This window comes from Sorex araneus, chromosome 5 (genome assembly GCF_027595985.1).
Source record: "Sorex araneus isolate mSorAra2 chromosome 5, mSorAra2.pri, whole genome shotgun sequence".
NCBI classification, from domain to species: domain Eukaryota; kingdom Metazoa; phylum Chordata; class Mammalia; order Eulipotyphla; family Soricidae; genus Sorex; species Sorex araneus.
This window is the reverse complement of record NC_073306.1, coordinates 37,368,854-37,389,449: the sequence shown is the minus strand read 5'-3', so window position 1 is coordinate 37,389,449 and position 20,596 is coordinate 37,368,854. Positions and strand designations below refer to the sequence as shown.

Sequence of the window (20,596 nt, the reverse complement as noted above, 5' to 3'; positions counted from 1 at the left end):
TGGGGTGCTTGAGTTGGCTCATGCGAGGCAAGCACCTTACCTGCTGTATTATCTCTCTATCTCTTGGATTATATTTTTTCAAATGACTTTCCACATAGATGCTTTCTCTTGTGGGTACTGAGCCTTTTCCCAAAGAAGAAAGACTATGAAGGAATCTAGTGGGCATTTACTTATTTCCAAGTTTTGCTAAATCACTATAGAAGAGGTCTTCTAATAAAAATATGATGGATAAAAGGCAAACCTCTTTTTCAGAGGAAGCACTAAGGAGATGTCAGTCAGGTATCTTCATGTCCCTTCTGTTGGCCTTTCTATCATTTGCAGTGTTGTACTTAAAACTAGAGCTTTATGCGTATACATCAAGAGATTGGAATTTCTGTCCTTCATTGTATGCTTGTTTTTTCAGGCTTACAGTGCTGCTGTACAGTCCCAGTTGCAATGGATGAAGCAGCTGTGTTTATGTGTTGAACAGCATATTAAAGAGAATACTGCTTACTTTCAGGTATGTGGGCTTTTGTGTTTAATTGTGTATATCTCTTTGTGTTTATGCACCTATGTAATCAGGTGGATGAGAAGAATATCTTTTTCATTCAGGCAAGAAGTAGTGCTTGTTTGCACTTGAATACAGAGGAAGAAGTGGAGTTCAAAACAGATGTGCATCATTTAACCTTTCCTGTCTAAATCACTTCTCTAAAACTCAGTTGCTTAAAATAGTAATCATTTAGTTTTGTTCACTATTTTGTGGGTTGGTAGGTTGGGTGGAGTTCAGCTGAGTGGTTTTTCCTTCTCTTGCCTGGTTTACTCATGGCTGCAGGCAGCTGGTATTGGGCTGGAAACTACTTGGTCCCAAATGGCATCAGTTATCTGTCTGATAGTTGAATAGAGTGGCAGGGTTCATGTCCTCACACAAGCTTACAATAGGCTTCTCACAGAGTGACAGTCACCCACAAGCAGCAGGACAGAATACACCTCAGTGCACAGGCACTTTTTTTCTATTCTGTGCCGTTGACCAGAGCAAGGAATATGCTCAGCTTCACAAGGAGCGTTAGGCTTTACCACTAGATTAGAGAATCTGTAAAAGATCAGGACCCCCTTTTTTCTTTTAGACCATTACGACTTGTAGCATTTTCGGTATGCAGGCGAGAGTAAAAGGAAGAAATAGTTTTTATATATGCCTGATTTTGCCCTCAAGTAAGCAATTTCCCAGTTCATTTTGTAGACGTATCAATGAATTGAAGCTTTGATCACCAAACCATTTTTATGACTTCACAGCCAACTCCTGTCACTAGCCAGAAGTGAAGTATAGCAGATAGTGATTTTTTGAAGATGTTTTGCAGGCTAAAGTTTTCTATAAGTGTCAGTAGCAGTTATAACGAACACTTCTCTGATATGGCATTTTTAAGTCCTCCGTTTTGTGTTACTGTGGTCCTTGTAATGAACTGTTGATAATCTAGTTGAGTTTGAAGAGCTCTGCTCAACTCAGCAGAGTAAAACAGTCCTTTCCCCTAATATCTTGGTGTTATAATGTGTTGAGCACAAGGCGCTCCTTGTGTCCCCACAGTTCTTCAGTGATGCACGAGACCTAGAGACATTCTTGAAGAATCTGCAGGACTCCATTAAGCGAAAATATTCCTGTGATCACAACACCAGCTTGTCCCGCCTTGAGGACCTGCTTCAGGACTCCATGGTGGGTGTTGCATCAGTGGGATGGTTACCTCTGGGACACAGAGTAAACCAGATCAGTTGCTGCTTTTATATCCTTGAAAGCTTCAGGCCAGTGGGTCATTGTGATATGCTCATTGCCCATTCAAACAAAGCTTCGTCAGTTTTTTCTTTTTTTCTTTTCTTTCCAAGTTGCTAATAGGATTCCTTTGGGGAATTTTTGATAGCTTGGTCCTCTCAAGACCATGAGCCACTGAGTGCTCATACTTTTTTTGTTTTTTGCATTATTTCCATTTTAATTTAATAGTTGGGCCTAAGGATGAGGTATATATCATGAAAAATAGGGTTTAAAGGGACATAGTGAGATTACTTTTTTGTTTTTGTTTTGTTTTGTTTTTTGAGCCCCGTCCAGTGGTGCTTTAGGGGACTACTCCTGGATCAGAGCGTGGCGGACCTTGGCATGCAGGGATCCAAACCACAGCTCCCACTGGCTCTTCAAGAGGAAATAGCCTTCTGAACTATCTCCCTAATTCCAAGATTCAGTTTTATTTTATTTTATCACAAAAAGAGAATTTGATAAAATAGAAGGTTAAAAAATGAATGAAACCTAAGCCAGATTTTTTTTCAAATTTTTTCTTTGGTAGTAAATCAATGGACAATATTAAAACCTCTTTGAGAGTACCGTGTTGATTATTCAGTTTATTTATGGAGATCTTTTGTTTTTGTTTTCATATTTTTGATGTTGGAGCCACATCTGGCAGTGCTCAGGGCTTATCCCCGACTCTGCGCTCAAGCATCACTCCTGGCAGGGCTCGGGGGACCATATGGGTGCTGAGGATCAAACCTAGGTTGGCTGCATGCAAAACAAATGTCCTACCTGGCATACCATCATTTTGCAGCCCCCCCCCCCCACAAGTTTTTTTGGTTTCTTTTTTTAAGCAGAATTTTTAATTTCTTTTTAGTTTTGGGGCCACAACCAGTGGTGCTTAGGAGCTACTCCTGATTCTGTTATTGGGGATTGATCCCTGAGGTTCTAGGGACCATGCAATATCAGTGATCAATTCTAAACCTCTCAGGCATGTGAGGTGTGTGTTCTATCGCTGAACTACATCCCTGGCCAGTACTAATCTTTTGGGGGGCATGGGGGAAATTGTGGGATTTGGAGCTTGGGGGACCATATATGGTGCCAGAGATTGAACCTAAATTGGTTACATGCAAGGCAAGTGCCCTTTCCGCTGTAATATCTCTGTGCTCCCAGCATTAACTATTTTGTTTGTGTTTGGGTGACACACATGGCAGTGCTTGGAGTATACTCTTATCTCAATGCTCAGGGGACTATGCAGTGTTGGGGTTCTAAGGTGGGCTTCAGCTTCTTTAGCTCTCTATCCAGCCCAGTATTAAACAGTGGCTTTGTGTTCAATATTTAATCCAAATATATATTCATTGTTTCCAATTATTTCTATAGGAGTGATGGTAATAAAATCAGCTTAAATTTACCTTACATAGATTTGGCAAAGATAGGACTCAAGCCACTTCTCACATTAGCACTGTCGTCCCGTTGTTCATCAATTTGCTCAAGCGGGCACCAGTAACGTCTCTGTTGTGAGACTTGTTACTGTTTTTGGCATATCGAATATGCCACGGGTAACGTATTCTCAAATTATGGTAGAAATATTATTACAATACATTTCTGTCTTATTAAAGTTTGGATTTAAAATTACATGTGGTAAAGAAAGTATCTTTTCATGTGAGGCTCTCACATTTCATACAAAATTATAAACAAGAGAACCTGAAACTTATTTTTTGAGGTTTAGACTTGGGCAGTTATAAACATAAGTTGATGTAAAAACCTTTGTTTTACTATTAAATGTCATAAACCTGTGAGTGGGTTTATAATAAGTGTTTCACCTGGGCAAATGATCTTTTCATTAATTTGAAATGAAGGATAAAAACCTGACTTCAGATGTTGTCTCTAGAATGTCTCTCTTCATGGTTTGTCAATATGAAGGAGGAATATAATAGTCCTTGGCTATTATCTCCTCCCTCCTACAGAATATCTCCCTGTCTTAGGGTAACTCCTCTGCAATTGTTGTCTTATCTTCTCTTCTCGAGGGTCGCTGCTCTGTTCCCTCCTCTCCAGGTCAGGGGCATCGGGTTGGCGGAGTCATCGGGGCATGGAGTCACCTGGGTCTGCTCCTCAGCTTGTCCGTCAGGTTCGGGAGCATCTGTCCTGGCTTCTGGTTCTTTTCAGAACTTTTACTGCGCTGAGCACTTGGTCTCTGGAGCTTGAGATGTTTGGCTCTGGGTTAGACAGAAATTGACATCTTATTGCAAGGAAACTGGAATGGGTAGACCAGCTCTCAAGTATGGAACAATGTGGCTGTCTCCCTAATATTCCATTCCTCTTTCTTAACTAATGAGTTAAAGTTGTATTTCTTCCAATCATGCTCCCGGGGACAGGCACAGGTAGTTTATTTAAGCATTTCTTTTTCTTTACTTGCATATTCTTAATTGCATATTCTTAATTCTTTAATGACATTTCTTAACATTATTAACTTTTTATCCTCATCACATCTACTTCCATCCTAAGAAAACCCTCTTCTGGGGATATTTGATTCCTAAATATAGGCTTGAAACATCCTGATTAATATATAGAGGTTATCTTTTATTCTGTAATGGAATTGCTTTACATTGCTACCAATTTTGTTGCCAAGAAGTTTGTTACTTTTTAAGATAATTGGGTTTGCGGAGACTTGAGTGTTAACGATTTTGCATGATACAATGCTTCTTTCAAACCAATCAAATTTATTTCAATATGGCACAGCAAGACACTAAAAGGTAAATCCTAAGTAATGTCATGTTGCCTTCACCACCAGCATTAGTTCATATATTATTGGTGGAAAAGCGATTTCTGTAGAAAGAGTGAATTTATGAGCATGAAATATTTGTAGTAGAGCTTTGGAGATGTAATTATTTTTTAAAAATATGTTAAAGAATATAACCCTTGTGTCTCCTAAACTGAAGGCAAAATTGACTTCCATAGTGAGAAATTGAATTAAAAAAATTGCTTTTAACTTCTATGTTATCTGAACCCTATTTGGGGAAGTCCTTGGTTAGTTGTATTGCTGTATTTGGCAACTAGAAGTCTTTTATTTATTCATTTATTTTTGCATGTAACTTTATGGTTCATTATAAAAGGGAAAAGCTGGAAATTTGAGTACAAGAACACTTGGTAGAAGAAACAAACATCTCTGTATTTCTAAAATGGCTCCACCAAGGATCCCTACTTAACTGAGAAATGAGCTTCTCTGAGGGAGTGGAGCAATGTCTTGTTAATTTTGTTACACTATGTAGCAGCACTTATGTTTTTTGTTTTTCTTCTCATTTATTAGGATGAAAAGGAACAGCTTATACAGTCCAAGAGCTCTGTTGCCAGTCTTGTTGGGAGGTCAAAAACCATCGTTCAGCTAAAGCCACGAAGTCCTGAACATGTGCTAAAGAGCACCATATCTGTGAAGGCCATCTGTGACTATCGACAGATCGAGGTGAGGAGACAAGAAGGAAGGGAGTAGGGAATCTTTCAGTTAGAGTTTTGATAATCAGGAAAGATGATGTGAGGGTTTTTTGTTTGTTAGTTTGAAGTAGAATTTAAGTATCCTCAAACCTCTCCTATCATTGAAGGTTGGACTGCCAGTATAGCTCTGTGGTAAAACACATGCCTCACATAAGGCCCTGGCCTTAATCCTGGGAATGTGAAAAATTAAAACTATAGATTTTTTTTTTTAACATATAATTACAATTGAGGTGGAGAGATGGCTCAAAGGACTGGAGCATATACTTTGTATGTAGGAGCCTTAGGTTTCAGTCCTTGGAACCACATGACATGTTCTTCTAAAGAACAACAACAGCAGCCAAGAGTGAGCCTGACTCTACAAAATCCTTGCAATCTAGATTTGCTCTCTGCCTCTGAAATAGATATTCATCTAGTTGCTTACATGTGGACAGAAATTGGGGCTGGAGAGATAGCACAGCAGGTAAGGCACTTGCCATGAGTGCAAAACCAGAATAACTCCTGAGCATCACCAGGTGTAGCCCCCCTAAAAAAATAAAGAAAACAAATGGGACTGAGATATCTGGGAGCTATTTTAGCTAGTCCCCACAGCTACCAAGTACATACTAACTTATAAAAAAGTATCCCTTAGATTCATCTTTTTTTGTCCTTGCTTTGTCTGTAATTTCTACCTGTTACTTTCCTAAATTAGGCCATATATTTCATTTGGAGCATTGCATTAGCCTTGTCATTCAGTGTATTCTCTCTCTCTCTCTCTCTCTCTCTCTCTCTCTCTCTCTCTCTCTCTCTCTCTTTTCGCTTTTTGGGTCACACCTGGCAATGCACAGGGGTTACTCCTGGCTCTGGAATTACTCAGTAATTCAGGAATTACTCCTGGCGGTGCTCAGGGGACCATATGGGATGTTGGGAATCGAACCTGGGTCGGCCACGTGCAAGGCAAACACCTTACCTGCTGTGCTATTGCTCCAGCCCCCCTCAGTGTACTCTCTTTCCTATGATCTTTTAAAGATACATCATGTCATTTCTCTATTAAGTCAATAGTTTTCCACTTCCCTTTTTTGGTTTGCTTATTTGGGGTTTTGTTTTGTTTTGTTTTTTGAGAGGGTCATACTTGACTGTGTTCAGAGCTTACTCCTGGCTCTGTGCTTAGGAATCTCTGCTGGCAGTGCATAGGGTGCCATATGTGATTAGTTGTATATCACCCATGTACAAGGCAAGTACCTTAACCCTAGTACTATTTCTCTCTTCTTCCACTTCTGTTTAGAAATTCTCAATTCCTTTATATGACTTTTTCTTTTGCTTTGGGCCCCCACGCAGCAGTGCTCCAGTTTGCTCCCAGTTCTGTATTCAGGGATCACTCCTGGCAGATACTCAGGGGAGCATAAGCAGTCCTGAGGGTTGAACTCAGGCCAAGCACATGTAAGGCAAGCACCTTGTCTTTGTAGGCCTGAATATACCTGAATACTGTTATACCTTACCTAATAGATCTTGAATAACATTTTTTCACTATCCAGTCAAGACTGAGTCATTATCTTCTACCTACTTGGTAAATACCACAGTCACATTATAACAAAATCATCAGAATTTTCAAATGTTGTTTAAGTGACCTAATTGGTCTCAGGCATATATAAGAATAATTGTTATGCAAAAGAATGAATAAACCTTCTTTTTGTGGGGGTGCTTTTCTGGGTTCTGTGTTTCTGGCTATAAAATTGGATTAATAGGAGCCAAGATTATAGCTCACCAGTAGAGCACTTGCTTACATGTGAATACTTGCCTTACATATCTTCCAGGGAAACAGTTGATAATTTTTGAATGTTTAAACAGGGATCAGAATGATAGCTCAAAGGACTTAAGTGCATGCTTTGTATGTAGGATGCCTAGGTTTGTTCCACAAAACCATGTGATCCCCTAAATACTGCCAGATGTGGCCCCAAAATAAGACAAATTAAATGAAAAAGTTGCAACAAAATTGATTATCTTGTCCTGTGGAGTTTTACTTTTTTTTTTTTGCTTTTTGGGTCAGAGCTTGCGATGCACAGGGGTTACTCCTGGCTCTGCACTCAGGAATCACCCCTGGCGTGCTCAGGGGACCATATGGGATGCTGGGAATCGAACCCAGGTTGGCCGCGTGCAAGGCAAACGCCCTGCTTGCTGTGCTATTGCTCCAGCCCCCTGGAGTTTTACTTTAATGGTTGTTGATATAGTCAGATTACCCTTGGTGACTTTACCTTTTTAGATTTATTAAAAAGGGAGTTAAAAAAATAAATAAAAAATTTTTTTAAAGGGAGTTAAAGTCAGGAGTTTAAGAGAGAAGGAATGAACAAATGCTCTGCAGAAGGTGGGCTATCCAAAAGTAGAATATCACCATGTAACTTTCATATACTGAGTTACTTGACACTTAACAGTCATTTTATTCTTTATTTGAGATTTATTTCCTTTATGATGTACTTTATATGCTTCTTTTTTTTTCTCTAAATCAGGAAAATAATGATTTTCCTTTGGGATTATGTACCAGATAATAGTAATGAGTTGTATAACCATTAGCAATAATAACTTGCGAATTTGGCGGATTTGTCTCTCCAGATTACTATTTGTAAGAATGATGAGTGTGTGTTGGAAGATAATTCTCAACGGACCAAATGGAAAGTTATCAGCCCCACAGGGAATGAGGCGATGGTGCCATCAGTCTGCTTTCTTGTCCCTGCACCCAATAAGGATGCCATTGAGATGGCCAGCAGGTAACTTTGCTTAGCTATTACTCTGTATCACCACCTTTGCTGATGGGCTGTCGTGAACTGATGGAGAACTGATGGATTTGTCATCTTAAATACAGTGACCAAATTTTAAGTTTCTTTTGGAACCAAAAGACCTCCTCTTAGGATATCAGGTCTCATCCTACCTACCAACCACATAGTAGATTTTCAATAAATGTTTATGTTCAATTAAGCTATTTTTAGTGATAGGGGCTAGAGCAAGTAAGGCCTTACATGCAGCTGACCCAGCTTTGATCCTCAGCCTCCCATATGGTCTACCAAGCCCTGCCAGGAGTGATCCCTGAAGATAGCCGGGTGTGACCCTCAAAGAAAATATCAAACAAAAGAGATTTTAGTGTTTTTTTTTTTTTTCGTTGCTGTTGCTTTTTTGGGATTTAGGGCCACACCCGGCAGTGCTCAGAGTCTGTTTCTGGCTCTCTGCTCAGGGATCACTTCTGGCTTTGCTTAGGGGATCAGTGCAGGTCTGGTGATTGAACCAGGGTAGGCTCCATGCAAGGCAAGCACTTAAACCCCTGTACAATCGCTTTGTTCCTGATTTTTACTGTTTTTGGTGTGTTAACTTTTTTTTTTTTTTTATTTTTTTATTGAGTCACCATGTGGAAAGTTACAAAGTTTTCAGGTTTAAGACTCAGTTACACAATGCTCGAACACCCATCCCTTGCTGTTAACTTTTAAACATTTTAGTAGTTCATGGTATACCTCAGTTGGGAAATAGTTGATCTAGAAGCAGCAGTAAAGTAGGATGGGTTTAGAGCACAAGTCATAGAGGAAGTTTTTGTTATAGTAATTAGTTGTTTTCAATTTGATAAACTATAGCCAGAGTTAAATGTATTCACGGAAATGTGTTCAATTTGAAATTCCTAATGCTGCTTCCTGCCTTTATTATTGTTATTATTTTATTAATTTGTTTAAGTTAAACAAATTAAATTAAATTAACCACAGTGTTTACTGTGGTTTACACAGTTGTTCATAATAGAGTTGTTTTGGGCATTCAGTGTTCCAGCACCAATCCCACAACCTGGTGAGACCTTCCCTCCATCATTGTCCCCAGTTTCCCCACTTTTCTTCCTGCTCTGGCAGAAACTAATTTATTTTATATTGTTTGCTTTAAAAAATGGTAAGTAGAATTATCTAAAAATATGTCAGTAACAGAACATTTGTGAAAATTGTTACATATCACAATGGGATTATTAATATCATTTTCTGAAGATTTAATAAGCTTTTTTGTTGATAGTTGAACCTTCTGTGTTATTGATTTTGCTTATTGAGCTTAGTGGGCTTCTATGCTCCTTTCCATCTAATTTTGCTGTATTCCTACTCGGCTGTCAGTATTGTGGGATATGGAGGTGTCACATGGCCATGTATGTAGCTTCATGCTTTAGGAGCTCCAGGGTTCTGTAGAACTGTAATAATTCTTGGCCTGCTCTGGTATAAAAACCAGTATACCCAGGAGTTTCATCAACTTGGCTTCGCATCTCTTTTGCAATAAGTTGCAAAGCTGGGCTGTTCACATGGCAGTGGCTGTGGGATGTGTATGTGTGGCTGCTGGGGCTTTCTGCTATATGGGGAGGAGAGCTGCCTGCCCCCAGTCTGAGAAGATCCCACGAGTTTTCAGCCCGAAGACCAATATACCTGGGAGCTTTTTGGCTTGACATCTCTTCAGAGATTAGCCATGAAGAAGTGAAGATGGGCTGTTTGTATGGTGGTGGCTTTGGGGTGTTGATGCAACGGCTGGAGTTTCAGCAGGTTAGCATTTATCACACTCCGCTCCCTAGAGGACTCCAGTTTTCAGCCTGAAGACTGCTTTACCTCTGAGTTTCAATGACTTAGCTGGGCATCTTCCTAGATTAGTTGTGTATCTCCAAGGCTGGGCCCTTTGCATGGTGGTGGCTGTGGGATGTGGGCGCCTGTACTTATACATTTTTATGATGTTTGAAGAGGTGGAGGCTGGTCTTTGCTGTTTACAATCCTACAAACTGTTAATATTTGATTTAGTAATAGTCACTTTAGTAACTTGTTGGGGAAGGAGGTGTCACTCTTCAGTTAAGTCCTCAGGATAAAGTTAATGAAAAAAGTTCCTTTGTAAAACAAAAAATTGTGGGGCATAAGTCTTCTGAAGCCTTAGCCAGGTTCTCTGTGGTTTCTAGGGTGGAGCAGTCTTATCAGAAGGTGATGGCCCTCTGGCATCAACTGCACATTAACACCAAAAGCCTTATCTCCTGGAACTATCTGAGGAAGGACCTTGACCTTGTGAAGACCTGGAGCCTGGAGAAGGTAATTGTGAAATTGTACCCTGGGTTTACTACCTACTGGCAAGCTTTTTTCAGAACAACAATTTTTAAGTACTGTGGAACTCCTCCCTATACAAAGATAGTACAACAGCTGTAGTCTGTAGTCAGGAATCCTGTTTCAAGGCAAGGGGTTTGATGTCTTGGGAATTGGGGCCATAGCAGACTGAAATGGTAAAGGAAAATAAATAACATTTTTGTACTTCCTGGCAAGAGAAGAGGTGGTAGTTTTCTTCTTATGCAGCAAAAACAAGCACCTTTTTATTATAAATGTGTGTAGTAGGGGAATGCTGGTGAATCAACCATTATTAAGAATTATGTTCTAGAAGGGCTGGAGAGATAGTATAGTGGGAAGGGTACTTGCCTTTCATATCTTTCATACAGACTTAACACCTTTTTAATCCTTGGTACCCAATATGATCCCCCAAACCCCACCAGGAGTGATTCCTGAGTACAGAGCCAAGAGTGAGCCCTGAGCACAGGCAGACATGGCCCAAACAAACAAAAAGAGCTGGGGCTGGAGGGAGGGTATATATAGCAAGTAAGGTATTTGCTATGTACATGGCTGATCTAGATTCAATCCCCAACACCCCATATTTCCTCCATACCTGCCAGGAGTGATCCCTAAGTTTAGAACCCGGAGTAAGCCCTGAGCATAGCCACACACATCGAAAAGGCACAGAGGTGCTTATGGGGGCCAGTAATGTTCTCTTCTTGATCCGAGTGCTCATTACATGGACAAGTTCCATTTGAAAGAAATCAACTTGTTTATAGTCATGGTTTGTTTGTGCATAATTTTGTATATATGTCCAACATCAGTGAAAAATAGGAGGGCATGGGGAGCACTAAGAGGGAAAGAGAATGTTTCCATTCTATTAAAAATTCTCGTGGTGCTTTATCTCCAGCTTCGTACTTTGGCACCAGGGGAATGCCACCAGGTTATGAAGAACCTGCAGACCCACTATGAAGACTTTCAGCAGGACTGCCGTGACTCGGTGCTCTTCTCAGTGACTGATCGTTTGCGCTTAGAAGAGGAGGTGGAGACTTGTAAAACCCACTTTCAGCACTTGATGAAGTCCATGGAGAATGGTGTGTGCCTCAGAAAAAGAGAAATGGGGAACTGAAAGCCCTGAAGTATATTATATTGCTAGACCCTTCATGTAATCTAGAAACTATCATCATACCCTTTTCCATTTGAGTTGCTAAGAGCTTGAGATAGAGATAACCAGGTGGAGATATGTCCTCAAAACAAATGTGAAAGAAGAGGCTGTATTTTGGTAGCTGATGCCTACAATGCATCAGTTCTCTGGTATAAATAACATATTTGGTTCCCTGTATAGTGTAGGGAATTTGGGAATCAGGCAAAGTATTCCCCAGTTCAGGCCTGATTTCTAGAATATCATGCTGGCTGGAAACAGTGGTACCCTCTGTCAGAATGTGATTCTCTTTTCTTTTTTAAATTGATTTAATCATAGTAAATTACAAAGTTATTCATAATTGGGTTTCAGGCATACAGTGTTCCAGCATCAATTCCTTCACCACTGTCCACTCCCCTTCACCAATGTCCCATCCACTAGTCTGCCTCTATGACTGGCACTTTTTTTTTTTTTGAGGTACAGTCACAGACTTAACAAACTTTCATGCTTACATTTCAGTCATACAGTGGTCGAGTGCCCATCCCTCCACCAGTGCCCATTTTCCACCACCAGTGGTCTCAGCATCCCTCCCACCACCCCAGTCCCTCCTCCCCCCAACCCACCCCGCCTCTGTGGCAGGGCATTCCCTTTTGCTCTCTCTCTCTCCTTTTGGGTGTTGTGGTTTGCCGTAGAGGTATTATGTGGCCATCATGTTCGGTCTATAATCTACTTTCAGCCTGCGTCTCCCATCTCAAACAGGCCCTCCTAGTACCCTTTACTTGGAAGTCCCTCCTTTATCTGAGCTGTATGGCAGGCACTTAAAAAAAATTTTTTTTTTAAGTTATGCATGATTGGTTTTCATGCATAACACTTCACCACCTTTCAGCACCCTGTCCTCTTGCTGAGTTACCACTTCCCTCCATCTTCCGCTGTTATAGTGTTCTCTTTCTTGTTTTGTCCCTCTCCCCGCCCCAACTCCCCCCTCCCCCCTGCCACACGCTCCCCCATTCCTTCAATGGCAGCCTTCCTACTGATGATCAGTTTTTATGTTCTTTGATTCTGTTGCCTTTGGGCATTTGTTACTCCCCTATTATGTTTCTTTATGTCCTGTAAATGAGAGAGATCATTCTGTGTCCCTCTCTCTCTTAGGGTAAATCTCTTGCTCCCAGGTTTACTGATGTCTGGTATAGTGCTTAAGCATTATCTGTGCTTATATATTCACAGAGGATAAAGAAGAAACTGTGGCCAAGATGTACATTTCAGAGCTGAAGAATATCCAGCTGCACTTAGAGGAGTGTGAACAAAGGCTGGTCAAACGAATTCAGTCTCTGAATTCAAGAAGTGACAAAGATGCTCGGCAAGACAGTGCATTAAGGATTGCAGAGCAAGAGGTAAGCTCTTAGAGCAAGATGGATGCTGGTTGCAAAATAAATTGAAAGGTCAGAGAATATGGGTACTAAGAAGGCAATAGAATCATGGCCTTTCTAGTCAGGAGTTCTTCCAAACAGCCTACATATGTCTTTTACCCTTGTAGAAACATGATTTCTGCCCAAATATAGCGATTCATTTTCTACACAGTTTAGAGGCTAAGTAAATTATTCAAGGTACTGCTGTATTTATTTGGGCTGCATAATTTTAAATCTGCTTAATAGAGTTGGTGCTCTCAGCTCTATCCCAGTCATATGATTCAAAAAATAGTGGAGCTGGAGAGATTACAGCAGAAAGGACTCTTGCCCTGCATGCAGTTGACATGGGTTCAGTCTCCAACCTTCTATATTGCTCTCCGAGCACCACCAGGAATGATCCCTGAGCACAGAGCTCGAATAAAACCTAAATACCAAAAATCAAAAAATAATAAAGAAAGATTTGAGATCTACTGTGGCCTCTGATGGTCATTTTCTCTGTGACTCAAAGCAAGTTAACGCTCATCCTTAGATTCTTTTATTAAAAAATGGAAGTATTATTTGAGTCACAGAGTTGTTTTGGAAATAAAGTGATATATGGGCCAAGAAAATAACTTTAAGATCCCAACTTCAGTTCTTGGCACTACAAGGCTCCCCAGGTACTATTGAGCAACACTGAAGAAGCCCTTGGTGGCATTTAGCACCAGGACCTAAGCAGCAATGTTTCAGCAGTCCTGAGACTCGAACCCTCAGGCGCAGTTGGCTGAGTATTACAGGAGTGGCTGCCAGATCCCCTGAATGCTGCTTGAGATGCCCCTTTCCCTCTAAATTAAGGATTTAATACATATGAGTTCCCTGGAAAAGTACAATGCTATAAGCATGTTGGGTAATATTTTTGAAATAAATACAGCAAATATTGCTTTATTAGGTTTTTATAGGGATACGAAGAAATTAACCTAGAGTATGGCTTTTGTTAGTTTTGGGCGCCTTTTTTTGTTTGTTTGGGGGTCACACCCAGCTGTGCTTAGGGCTTACTCCTGGCAGGGGCCATGGGGATGAAATGGGGTGCCAAGGATTGAATACAGTTAAGCCACATGCAAGGTAAGTGTCTTTCCTACTGTGCAATCTTTCTGCCCCCCTATCTTTTGGCTTATAGTGTCATTAAAGAAGAGTATAAGGTTGAAGTCACAATTAGAGACTATAAGGGCATCATAATTATAGTTCCTACTTTATTTCCATATTTCTAAGTCAGTCAACATTGCTACATGAATTTAGTGTTACCAGAACATTTTTGCTTGGAATGGTATGAGAGTACTCTCTGAATAATACTAGATTTGATTTGAGAGCTAAAAGGACTCAACAGGAATGACTAGTGAGTGGCTGTGAGTCCTGTTCTGACTAAGTCACATTGAGTACTGGGATATGTGTGAGAGCGGGGACTGGGCAAGATTGAAACCAACTTCTGTATTTTATTCTATATATTTTTGTGTTTTGTAACCAGACAGTATTTTGTCAGTATAGTCAGCCAATTGATCATCATCATCAACAACAAAAAGAATAGTTAGTGAGGAAGAGTGATTTTTCTTCTCGTAGTTATCTAAGCTTGCAGATTGGGAAGAGAAGGTTGTATAACATTTATAGCTGCGAGAGATCTAATTTGTTTATATGAGACATACAAATCTGTTGCTCAAGGGGCTTCTTCAGGCCCTGTGCTTTGGGGTCTCTCCCAGCAGAGCTTAGGGGACCATGGGGTGCAAGGGATTAAACCTGAGCCTCCTGCATATAAAGCACTCGGCTAGTGCTCTATTTCAGGCCCATTATCTTTCTTTATAAAAAACTTTATTTTGAAACTACATATGCAAGCTTTTATTCTCATATTAAATTTTATCTAGATTCCCTGGTGTTAACATTTCTGCATTTGCTTTATCATTTTGTTCTACGTGTATTTACTTAATACTAATCTTTAATGTCTTTCTCGAGTAAATTCTAGACATAATGCTCCTTTACCATTAACCACTTCAGAGTGTATTTCCAAAGAGCAAGAGTAATCTCTTACTTAACCACATGACAATGATTCAGATAGGGAAGTGGCATTGGAAAAATACTGTTATTAAAAGCCCTGTTAAAATTTTATCAGGTGACAAAAGTTTTGAATAGCCCTTCCCAGTCCACCCCCAAAATAATATCTTTGGTACATGATTTGGTACATGAAAACGCAATTTACTATCATTGCGTTTAGTTGCTCTGTCTCTTTAGATTCCCTCCCTTCCTTCCTTCCTTCCTTCCTTCCTTCCTTCCTTCCTTCCTTCCTTCCTCCCTCCCTCCCTCCCTCCCTCCCTCCCTCCCTCCCTCCCTCCCTCCCTCCCTCCCTCCCTCCCTCCCTCCCTCCCTCCCTTCCTTCCTTCCTTCCTTCCTTCCTTCCTTCCTTCCTTCTTTGTTCAGAGGTGCTCAGGAATTATTTCCAACTTGATGCTTGGGGACCATGCAGTACCAGTGATCAGACCCACTACATGTAAAGTGTGTACTCATCCTGTTGATCTCCCTCTCAGTCCCCTCCTCTTTCAGTTTCTTTATCCTCAAAGTTTCTTCATCTTTCTTCATCTTTTATGACCTTAGTGTTTTTTGAAGAGGACAGGCTATTTGGCTTTTTTTTTTTTTTTTTAAAGAATGTCCTTGTGGGGCTGGAGTGGTAGCACAGCGGGTAGGGCGTTTGCCTTGCACGCGGCCGACCCAGGTTCAAATCCCAGCATCCCATATGGTCCCCTGAGCACCGCCAGGGGTGATTCCTGAGTGCATGAGCCAGAAGTGACCCCTGTGCATTGCCGGGTGTGACCCAAAAAGCCAAAAAAAAAAAAAGAAGAATGTCCTTGTTTATCTGAGGTCTCTTCTTGATTATTCAACAATTTACGCAGTTTGGGCAGGAATACCGGAATACCACAGAGATATAATGTTCTTGATACATGGTATCAGAAAATGTGTACTGTTGATATATCCCATCATTGATAGTACTTTTGTTATGTTATTATTGTTACGTTTAGACACCGTGATATTTTTTCATTATTTTTTTGCTCTTTTGTAATCGTGTAGACACGATTATTTCATGTCTTATAGGGAGAGTCTTTTGAGATTATATATATATGTATATATATATATGTACATACATATATATACACTTTCACATAAAAAATTTTCACATAGTTTTAGCATCTTTAGAGAGCTTTTTTTTTTTTAATTTTTTATTGTGGAAAGTTACAAAGTTACAAAGTTTTCAGGTTTAAATCTCAGTTATACAATGCTCGAATACCCATCCCTTCACCAGTGCTCATATTCCACCACTAGAGAGCTTTTTTTAAAAAAAAAATTGAGGGAAGTGTGAACTGCAATGTTGTCCCACACCCATTGTGCATTAGGAGCTATTCCCGCCTCTGTGCTCAGGAGTGACCCCCTGGTGGTGCTTGGGAAACCATATGTGCTATTGAATTTTCTTTCTGGGGGTGCTTGCCAGACAAACGGCTGACCCAGGTTTAATCCCCAGCACCTCATATGATTTCCCGAGCCCCCCAGAAGTGATCCCTGAGTGCAGAGCCAGGAGTAAGCCCTGAGCATCACTGGGTGTGGCCCACCAAACGAAAAAGAACCAACAGTAGGGGCCAGTATGACAATACAGGAAGTAAGGAGCTAGGTTTGCATGTAGTCAACCCAGAAATCTGGAAATAAAGTAGGAATTATAATTATGATAGCCCTTATACTGGAATCTCTAATTGTGACTTCAACCTTATATTCTTCTTTAATGACACTATAAGCCAAAAGGCAGATGGGGGAGGGGTAGAAAGATAGTACAGTAGGGAAGATACTTAACTTGCATGTGCCTAACCTGTGTTCAATCCTTGGCACCCCATTTGTCCCCGTGGCTTCTGCCAGGAGTAAGCCCTGAGCACAGCTGGATGAGACCCCCAAAACAAAAAGAAACACCCCCCCAACAATATGTTATGAGTGCCTTACCCACTCTACTGTATCTTTCCAGCCTCTATTATGGGTTCCTGATTGAGTTTTTAGTATGGCTGTTGCCAAAATGTGATCACCTGATTTTGTAATTTCTCTTATATTTTAAAATTTCTATCCTATAAAAGGAAACTACCATTTCTCCTTCCTTCTTTTCTGTATGGATTTTTTTAATTGCATTTTTAGTTTGTACAAATAGTAGTTTTAAAATTTCTAATTTTATTATAAAAAACAAAGCTATTCATTGGAATTCTGTCTTCGTTCTGAAGTTGTTCACTGTCACTGTCACTGTCATCCCATTGCTCATCAGTTTGTTCCAGCGGGCACCAGTAACGTCTCTCATTGAGAGACTTATTGTTGCTGTTTTTGGCATATCCAGTACGCACGGGTAGCTTTCCAGGCTCTTCTGTGCAGGCTCCATACTCTCGGTAGCTTGCCGGGCTCTCCGAGAGGGTCAGAGGAATCGAACATGGGTCGGCCGTGTGAAAGGCGAACACCCAACTGCTGTGCTATTGCTCCAGCCCCTGAAGTTGTTTATTATCCAAAATCTGTGATAAAAAAAATTACTTATACCTGGGGCCAGAAATAGTATAAGAGATAGGACATTTGCTTTGAACACAACTCAACTGGGTTTGATTCCCGGCATCGTATATAGTTCCCCAAGCAGGAGTGAACCCTGAGCACAGAGCCAGAAGTAAGCCCTGAGCACATCCAGGCAGTATTCAGACTACACACACACACACACACACACACACACACACACACACACACACACACACACAAACACCAGGCAGTATTCAAACTACACACTACACACACACACACACACACATCAAAACACAAAATTTACATTTACTCTTACCTTATCTATCGATTCTTACCTTCATTGCCCTATTAGAAATGATTTAGTCACTCTTTAATATATGGTCATTCTGTTTGTTTCCAACATTTTGCTATTACAGACTTCTTTCTAACTTGTTTGTTCACTTCTATCTCTAGTTTTCTGTGTTCTTATTCCTGACAGCACACTCAGGAGGATTTGCAGAAATTGAAGTCAGATTTGGATGCTGTTTCCATGAAATGCAACAGCTTTCTCCATCAGTCCCCTTCTGGCTCAAGTGTTCCAACTCTGCGCTCCGAACTCAATTTGCTGGTGGAAAAAATGGATCGTGTATATGGCCTCTCCACTGTCTATCTAAATAAGTGAGTGAACGGGGGTTTTGGATTCAAGGCCAGGTTTTCCAGTGGAAAGTGCATGAAATGTTTCATGAACATTTTAAAAGAGATTTTGAAGCGTACGCATTACAAGAGCGTTTGGCTTTAGTTTCAAGTAACTTGGAATGTTCATTTAGGCTGCAGTGAACAAATGCCAGTTGTATAAAAGTAGAATTGACTTAGGTGATAGGGTTCAAGAGTACTCATATCTGTTTGAATAGATACCTCTGAAAGAAAAAGAGAAAGGAATACTAAGGAATAAATAAAGAGGTTTCATCCAAACTAAATTTTGGTCTTTGAAGCTCTTCTCTCTACTTGTATCCATCCATCTATCCATGCTTGAGGAGTAGTAGATCTTAGATTCTTAATAATATTGAGTGGGTTTCTCATCTCATTTTCTTTCTCTCTTTGAGTCCACTATGTATATGAGTATGCCAGTGCCAACTTGAATTTTATTTTAAATTAACTTAAATTGTCAGCTTGTCCACCATGTTTTCTTGTTTTTATGATGCCCCATCATCATCTAGTAATTTGAAATTGATTTTGACAGTTAGGTTTTGTGAACTTCCCTACACTGCTTCATTTATTTATTTATTTATTTATTTATTTATTTATTTATTTATTTATTTATTTATTTATGGCTTTTTTTGGGTCACACCCATTGATGCACAGGGGTTACTCCTGGCTCTGTACTCAGGAATTACTCCTAGCAGTGCTCAGGACCATATGGGATGCTGGGAATCAAACCCAGGTCGGCTGCATACAAGGCAAATACCTTACCCGCTGTGCTATCACTCTAGCCCCCTACATTATTTCTAGTCTGTAGCCCAGCTCTCAAAATTCATGTTAGTAATGTTGATCTTATCCTCACAGGCTAAAGACAATTGATGTCATCATACGTAGCATTGAGGATGCTGAACTCTTGGTCAAAGGTTATGAAATTAAACTGAGTCAGGAGGAAGCAGTGCCAGCAGATCTTTCCGCTCTGGAATCCCACCGATCTACATTACAGGTTGGTTGTTCTTATTCTTAAGAAGTTGACAACATAACCTTTCTTTTTTTTTCCTTTGGGGTTGAGGAGGGGGGAGGAGTAGCCACATACCTGACAATGCTCAGGGGTTGGACCTAGCTTTGCACTCAGGAATCACTCCTAGTGGTGCTTGGAAGACCATATGGGATACCAGGGATTGAACCCAGGTTGTCTGTATGTAAGGCAACCTCCCTATTTGGTGTCCTATCGCTCTGCCCCCATAACTATTTCTTTGGATTAGCAGAAAAATGGAATTTTAAATGACATGAAACTGACTTAAATTTGAACCAAACGGACTATTTTTTAATATAATTTCAAAGGAAAAACAAAATATGTCTAAAGGGCAGCCTTTCTATTCATTAACTCAGTAAAATATTAGATTAATTGTATGAAATCAATGCTTTTAATTGATTTGACTTTCATAAGAAACTATGAGACGCTTAGGAAAGGAATTATTGTCTTTATTTCCAGATAAGTCAAGACTGAGATTATCCTTGTTTCACAACTTAAAAACTAGGGAGGCAGGTTTCAAACATCATTTGTTGCATATTTTTCTACATAGTACTGCCTGCCTTTGGCTTCCCAGTATGTACAAGGACTTCTGGTGTCAATATAGCATCTAGGTTTTGAGTCATAATGGAGTCAGCTGTAGACAGTGGGTTTTTATTTATTTTTTTTTAACTTTAGTGTGATATTTTTAGTGTTATATAACCTGTAGCTTATTCTTGTGATTTTTATAGCATTGGCTTAGTGAGGTGAAGGACAAGAATTCAGTATTTTCAGTCCTGGATGAGGAACTTGCCAAGGCCAAGGCAGTGGCAGAGCAGCTGAACCGTCTGACCCCAGAGCGAAACCTGGATTTGGAGCGCTATCAGGAAAAAGGCTCCCAGCTGAAGGAGCGCTGGCACCGGGTCATTGGCCAGCTTGAGACACGGTAAGTGGTGATTCTACCCTTTACTCAGGGAGTAGTGACTAAACAAAAATAGGTATATTTCTGTATTTTTATTTAAGGGCAGGAATTTATAGGATAGAAATTGTATGATAGTAAAGATTTTGGTAAGATAAATTACAGAAAGTCAGGGACTGAGCCCTGAAGTAGTCCTGAGTCTTTCTTGTGACCCAGCAGTGATGGTCTAATTACCATTGCCTCTTCTGTGTCCCCGGTCTTTGCTAGGTGAAGCCATGAGGCATCCTAGAATACACACTGAGACAGTGAACTTTCATCTTTTCTCAAAGACAAACCTGAGATCTAATCTTCTAGCTTTGAGTCCAGATATGAGCCATTTTTTATAATGGGGCTTGGTAAAAATTCTTGCTTTTTATTTCGTTAGCTAATTCAAAAGTTTTGTTACTTGAGGTTTTGCTTCAGAATGCTGACTTGAATAGGAAATACAGAAACTGCCCTTCTAAGGCTAGATTGGGCAGGCAAATGTATAAGGAGACAGATTCTAGCAACTCATAGCAGTTTAGATAATTTTCTACCATTGAATTACCTTTCAAAATCTAACAAAAGTA

General features: G+C 40.2%; 1 protein-coding gene across 21 annotated transcripts in view; it reads left to right on the top strand.

Moving 5' to 3' along the window:
- The window catches only part of MACF1 (microtubule actin crosslinking factor 1), a 411,553-nt gene that overhangs the window by 218,998 nt on the left and 171,959 nt on the right, over positions 1-20,596 (top strand). For all 21 annotated transcript variants that reach the window (XM_055137709.1, XM_055137708.1, XM_055137706.1 and 18 more), the window contains 10 exons: positions 404-499; positions 1,559-1,684; positions 5,052-5,204; positions 7,817-7,971; positions 10,155-10,281; positions 11,201-11,384; positions 12,656-12,822; positions 17,861-18,039; positions 18,925-19,063; positions 19,822-20,015. In XM_055137709.1, the coding sequence (XP_054993684.1) occupies positions 404-499; positions 1,559-1,684; positions 5,052-5,204; positions 7,817-7,971; positions 10,155-10,281; positions 11,201-11,384; positions 12,656-12,822; positions 17,861-18,039; positions 18,925-19,063; positions 19,822-20,015 (1,520 nt within the window). The remainder of the gene's footprint in view (positions 1-403; positions 500-1,558; positions 1,685-5,051; positions 5,205-7,816; positions 7,972-10,154; positions 10,282-11,200; positions 11,385-12,655; positions 12,823-17,860; positions 18,040-18,924; positions 19,064-19,821; positions 20,016-20,596) is intronic.